Source organism: Plasmodium falciparum (assembly GCF_000002765.6).
Source record: "Plasmodium falciparum 3D7 genome assembly, chromosome: 10".
NCBI classification, from domain to species: Eukaryota; Apicomplexa; class Aconoidasida; order Haemosporida; family Plasmodiidae; genus Plasmodium; species Plasmodium falciparum.
In genome coordinates, this window is record NC_037281.1 from 72,836 (window position 1) to 80,174 (window position 7,339).

General features: G+C 17.6%; 2 protein-coding genes across 2 annotated transcripts; both read right to left on the reverse strand.

Annotated features, from left to right (window-relative positions):
- Positions 1-98: 98 nt before the first annotated feature.
- Positions 99-1,082, reverse strand: PF3D7_1001300 (Plasmodium exported protein (PHISTa), unknown function; the record flags this gene model as incomplete). Its single annotated transcript, XM_001347266.2, has 2 exons — positions 99-734; positions 882-1,082. The coding sequence occupies 2 exons, from the start codon at positions 1,080-1,082 to the stop codon at positions 99-101; spliced, it is 837 nt and encodes a 278-aa protein (XP_001347302.2).
- Positions 1,083-1,825: 743 nt separating this feature from the next.
- On the reverse strand, positions 1,826-4,737 carry PF3D7_1001400 (exported lipase 1; the record flags this gene model as incomplete). Its single annotated transcript, XM_001347267.1, has 2 exons — positions 1,826-4,504; positions 4,651-4,737. 2 exons carry the CDS (start codon positions 4,735-4,737, stop codon positions 1,826-1,828), a joined length of 2,766 nt encoding a protein of 921 aa, XP_001347303.1.
- Positions 4,738-7,339: the final 2,602 nt, after the last annotated feature.

A 7,339-nucleotide genomic window follows, 5' to 3' on the forward strand; every position in this document is an offset into this window, starting at 1 on the left:
AATAAATTATTCTTTTATGTCTAAATTTTTTATATCATATAAAAAATCAATTTATTTATAATTTTTTTTTTTTTTTTTTTTTTTTATTTTTCATTAATTTACACCTCATGTGATTTTTGTGAATTCATTATTTTTTCTTCAAATTTTTCTTTATATTTATCAAATAATTTTTTCTTTAATTCGTCAAAATAGTTTATACATTTATAAATAAAATTTACTATATCATTAACTGTTATATCTTGATTAAGTAAATTATGAAATTTTTCTATATATTCCATCTCTTCATATGATAAGGTTTCTACAATATCATTAAGACAATCTATCCATATAGAATTATTATCGTTAATAAAATTATCACAATCATATGGGTTATTCTTATTTAAATATTCATCAACATAACCTTTTAATTCTTTCAATAATTCTTTCATATCTTTAGCAATATTTAGGGATTGATACCACAAATTAATAAGAACACGTTTTGGTGGAATTTCTTCTAATGAATTTAACACATCATATAATTCATCTTTAGTTAACTGTCTTGATAAATCATTGATATCAATAGTTTTTAAATCCACCTTATTTTTAATAATTGAATTATTTAATTCATCATTTAATTTGCTTTTTTCATTGTTACTTTCTATTGATGTATAATTTTCTTTTTCAATCTCAGACAATGTACGCATAAATAGTTTATCATGTTTTATTGATAATGATGTATTATTTTCATATATATTCTGAAATAAAATAAAAAAAAATATATTAAAGGTATTACATATATATATATATATATATATATATATATATACATATATATGTATATTTATTTATTTTTAAAAAATGTATAATAAAAATATAGTTAACACATTATATTGTCTTCTTACCGTTAACGTTATAAAAAATAATGAAATTATATATACAACTAAACACATAAAATGAAAAGAACTGTAAAATTTATTAGATTTATTGTTCATTTTATTTGAATTAAAAGAATATACATTTTTATCCTTATTATTTACATTATTATTATTATTATCAAATATTCCATTAGATAAATTAAGCAAAAAACTATTTATCCTATTCATCCTTAGAAATATTGATCATAAACTGGAAAGGTATATCTTTACATATATATATATATAAATCAATTTAAAATAATAATAAAATATATAAATAATGCCCTAATATATATATAACAATCTGATAAGTTCTCATCTTACACATTAAAAAAAATATATATATAAAGTTTTTTTTTTTTTTTTTCTTGATTTCATAGATAAGAAATATATATATATAATACTATAGGAAGTCCTAATATATATATTTTTTTTTTTTTTTGGAATCCTTCCATAATTATATATATATATATATATATATATATATATATATATATATATATGTATACAAAATAAAATAAAATAAAAATATATAACAATATGAATTCTTTTAAAGTTTATTTATATATACATATATAGATTTTTTGAATTTACAAAGTAAATAAAAAAAATAATTTAAGATTATACTGATTTTTTCTTTTTCTTTTTTTGATTTTAAGAAATATTTAACTAAATCTTTTTTAACTTTTTAAGTCAAATAACACATGTGTTAAACAAGGAAATAAAAAATATTCATAACATATTACTTTGAAAAAAATTTTAAAGAAATAATTATTTCTATTACAAAAAAATATGGATCTTTCAATTTATATTATTATAACAGTTACACATTTGTAACAACAAAAAAAAAAAAAAAAAAAAAAAAAAAAATACATATATATATATATATCGATCTGTACATATATTTATAGACATACACATACATATATATATTATACAAATATATTATTTATCCAGTCAGTTATAATATTTATACTTCGTTCTGTATCTGGTTCGCAGGGTAACCTGTGGGAACCATAATTCAATATATGAGCACTTAAACGTTTAAAACTATCTTCCCCATTTTTGCTTTTCAAATTGTTGCTTTTACCCAATTTTTTCATTAAAAAGTTTTTATAATATCCATGATCACATGAATGCCATAATTTTTGTTGTTCTGTTAAATCATTTCCCGATACAAGCACATAATTCTCTACATTATAACATGATCCATTTATATCATTTTGAATGTCATCAGCATTAGGTATGTTTTCATCTCTTAATGATATATTTTTTTTTTCTTGATCATTATTAGACACTTCCGTTTCATTATGAGATTCTAATTCTTTTTTTTCACTTTCATTATCATCCTCTTTAGCATTAGAATTTTCATGATGGTTTTTGTTGTACAAATCTATCATTTTTTTAACAAAATCAATAGGACCTGTAGGATCAACAGTAGTATCATATTTGGATTGAAGAATAATAATGTCGATATCACTCTCTTCTATATATTTTAATATTGAATGAACTAAACATTTATCAGCTGCGAATACACATTCTGCAGCTGTTCCAAGTTTCAAACCTTCGGAATGATGATTAGGATCAATGTCTGTGTCACCTTTAATCCAAGGATATTTAGGTCTCTCATATAAAACATCCATTTCATAAAGTTCAAAATATTTTTTAACGTATCTACATATACTATATAATATTCTATTAATTAATTTACGCTTTTGATTCTCAATACTTATCATAGGTGAAATAAGAGCTAAACATTTAATATTATCTTTCCAATTTTTATTTAATTTATATATAGTTTCAATCGTTCTTAAAGCTATACATCCACCCATTGATGTTCCCATAATTATTATAGGTTTTAATTCATTTTTCTCTTTGCATTCATTTATAAACATTTCTAACGCTTTAACAGCATCGAAAACAAAATTATCAAAATTTTCAACAAAACATCGTTGATTTCGAGCTCCATCTGATAAACCATGAGATTGATTATCTATTCCAATAAATGTGAAACCATTCTCATTTAATTTTTCAATCCAACTATTTTTATATGATAAGGTTCTCTTACCACAATTACAATGTTCACAAAGACCACAAATAGAACAAAAGTAATATTTACTATCCACAAAATTATTAACATCAGTTTCATCTTTTATTAAAACATTATCATCATTAAGATACTTTTTAAAACTACCATCATACTGTCCTATATCATCAAATAATTGTTTATTCAATATACTTCTGATATTTCTATAAAAATATATACCTTCTAATGAAGATCGATAAATGGATAAGCTCTTATACAATTCACTGTTTTCGTTAATATTAGTTGCATTACATAATGTGTATGATTCAATGTTAATATCAAAATTATCATTTATTACATCATATAAATCATTGAATATATGTAAATTATTTTCTTCCTCAACAATTTTTTTATTAATATCATTATTATTCGTAACCTCATTATCATTAATACTTTTACAATCCTTATTTTCAACCGTATTATTACTTAAACCTTTACTTGATTCCCCATTTGGATTTATATTGTGAACATTTTCTTCCTCATTATTATTATGAATAATATTCGTATCATCCACTTTTTTTTCATTTAATGTTTCATTTTCATCTTTATTCCATATTTTTTCCTTAATAACAGATTCAATTTTATCATATAAAATTTTAAATATATTATTATATATAACACTTATATCATTTACATTACTAACATCTGTTATTTCATTTTCGTCTTTTGTGAATAAGTTCTCCTTAATAATAACTTCTATCTTATCATATAAATTTTTGAACACATTATTATATATAACACTTATATCATTTACTTTATTACTATTTGTTGTTTCATTTTCATCTTTTGAAAATAATTTATCCTTAATAATAATTTCTATCTTATCATATAAATTTTTGAACACATTATGATCATTATTATGGTCCTTAAAATAATCCAAAATTTTACTAATACTATACTCTGTGTCGTCAGCATTTTCGTTTTCCTCTCCATTCTTTTCAGCCCATTCAGGCATACCATAACAATTTAAATACTCATTTCTTAAATGTGTAGTTACACCATGTAGAGCAAAAATGTAAGCTTTGGGGTTTTCTACCTTCCAAGTATATCTAGCTATTTTTAAATTATCTTTGTTAATAAAAAAGTTTATTTCCGGATTTCCGTCATCATAAAATAAATTATTAACAGAATTATTATTTTCTAATTCTAATGATGATTTAATTCTTGTACTGCAGTTTTCTCCTTCAACTTCTAAACTTTCTTTACTTGATAAGTTATCCTTATGTTCATCGTTTTTAGGGAAATCCTTAATATCATTAAAATTATTATTCTTATTAGAATCATTTATTTTAGCATTAATCATTAATTTATAATACTCCTTACATATATTATCGATTAATAATTTCTTTTTATAATAATCCTCATCATATAAATTTGGCTTCTTTCCAATATCATCATTTTCACTCACTTTCAAAATGGGCTCTTCCCTTTTTTCGGGATTCTTTAATAATTCACCTAGACTTCTTGAGTATATATTAACATATTGTCCATTTGTTCTGGGATTTTCATTGTATAAATATATATTCTAAAAAAAAAAATAATAAATAAAATAAAATAAATATTAATATATATAATATCTTAGTAAAATTATAATTATATAATATGAACATCTATCTATCTATATATATATATATATATATATATATATTTAACAAAATATCATAAACTTACCAATAATGTCTTATATGACAATGATAAAAAGAATAAAAAGAAAAAGATCCTACAAATGGATCTTCGTATCCTTTCGTGAACTGACATGTTCTATTCTATTATTATTTACAAATTATAAATAAAGTGCCTCTTTTCCATATATATAAGTTTAATTTTTTTTTTTTTTTTTTTTATTATTAACTCTTAAATATTATTCATTAAATAATTAAATATTAAAAATTTACATATATATATATTTTTTTTAAATAAACAAATATTTTAATGTGTTCATCGATGTAAATTTATCATTTCTTATCTACATATTGTTTTGTTCATTATTTATATAATATTTATTTTGTATTAAAAAAAAAAAATAAAAATTTAAGATGCATAAATACATGCAAAGAAAATAATTCTAATATTCATTTTTATTTTATTATGGATAATATGAATATAAGAATACTACATATATATATATATATATATATATATAATTTTATGTATTTAAATTATAATATTATAAAATGGAAATAGAATAACACAGGTTTAGAATAAATGAATATTCATAGTGCAATATATAAATGAAAATATAAATAAAGAAAAATATACATATATATATTTATACTTAATAAATAAAAAAATGTATAAAGTTTTAATTATTTTGCTTTAATTATTTCAAAAAAATAAAAAAGAAAAAAATAAAAAAAAAAATTCCATATCATATATATCTATTTTATATATTATGTTCCCTTTTTTACATGAAAAAAAGGAAAATACCATGGAATACATATTTCATTCTATATATAGATATAATATTTTAAATATATATATATTTATCTTCTACAAATATATTTTTTAAAATTAATGAAAATTTAATTATATATAAACTATTTTTATTTATCTTTAAAAAATATAATGATAATATATATCGGAAAAAATAATAATAAATAAATAACCTTTTATTACAATAAAAATATATATATCATTTTTAATTCTAAAAAATATATATATTTCTTTTTATAATATAAAATAAACATAAAACGGAAAATATTAATATATTAATATATTTATTTATCTTTTTATTTTATTTATTTATTTTTTTTCTTTCAAGAATAAGATAAAAATTATTAATATAATTAAATTATTTTTGGATTGTAGATATATAAACCCAGAAAAATACATAAAAATAATTTAAACTGTAATAATTTCTCAAAATATATATAATTATTTATAATTAAGATAAATAAAAGCCATATATAAAAAGTATTAAAAATATATAAAAATTTTTAAAAATGTTCATTTCTATATATATAAAATAAAATAAAATAAGAAACATACATTTCTCAAAATGTAAAAATAAACTTTATATATATCATTTTATTTAATATAATTATATACATTATATTTTATATATATATTAATATATCTATTTTCATGTTTATTTTTTTATGTATTTTAATTAAAAACCTGAAATATATATATGTATTTTTATATATAATTACAATGTATTTTTTTTTTTTTTTTTTAACGTTCAAAGAATATTAATTAAAATTTTTTATATATTTAATATAACATATATATATAGACTTCCTTTGCTTTCTATCCCTTTAAAAACATTTGTGCTTTTTACAAGAATAAATTTTTTTTTTTTTCCCTACTTTTATTTATCTCTTACAATTTTTGTAGTTCAAAAAAGAAAATAAAATAAAATAAAATAAATAAATATATAAAATAAATAATAAAAATTAATTGAATCCAAATATTATATTTTGTAAAATAATATTACTATTAATAATATATTATATATATATATATATATTAATATTTATTTTTAATTATAAAAATTATTTATATATGTAAAAAAAAAAAAAAAAAAGAAAATAAATATATATATAATATTTATCTACATAAAATATTTCTCAAAATATATTTTTAACTAAAATATATATAATATAAGGTATATATGAATAATATAAATTTTATATTAAAATGATGATGGGAAATTTTGTATGTTCCTTTATATTGAGTATTTTTAAAAATTATTAATTATTTAAATGCCACATAAACTTTTAATATATATATATATATATATATATATATATATATTATAATTCTTTAATATACATAATACGGAAAATCAATCAATATTCAATTAATATTATTCTTCATTTTTGCCGTCTAATACATACAATTTATATTTTAATCATATATTGTATTTTATTTTATCATAAAATGAACATTTTAGATGAAACTATATATATATATATATATATATATATATATATACTTATTTATTTAATTATTTATTTGTCTATCTTAATAGCAAAACTATAAAATATTCTTAAGCGTTCTTATATGGATAAAAGACCTTGAAATTGGATGAGTTCACTTTTTTTTATTATTTCAATTTATATAATAATGTAAAAAAGTCGGTATATATAAAAATAATACAGTAAAAATTTAGTAAAGATACAAAAATATCTTTTTATTAATTAGAAATAAGAAAATTCATGTTATATCAAACGATATTAAATTTTTAGTAATATATAGTGGTAATTTTATAATATAATATAAAACAGAATTCATGAATATAAAATTATAACATATATTATATATATATATATATATATATATATATATATACAACTATATCATTCAATTATATATAAAACATTCATATCCTATAATAATTTTAATATAAACTTGAAAA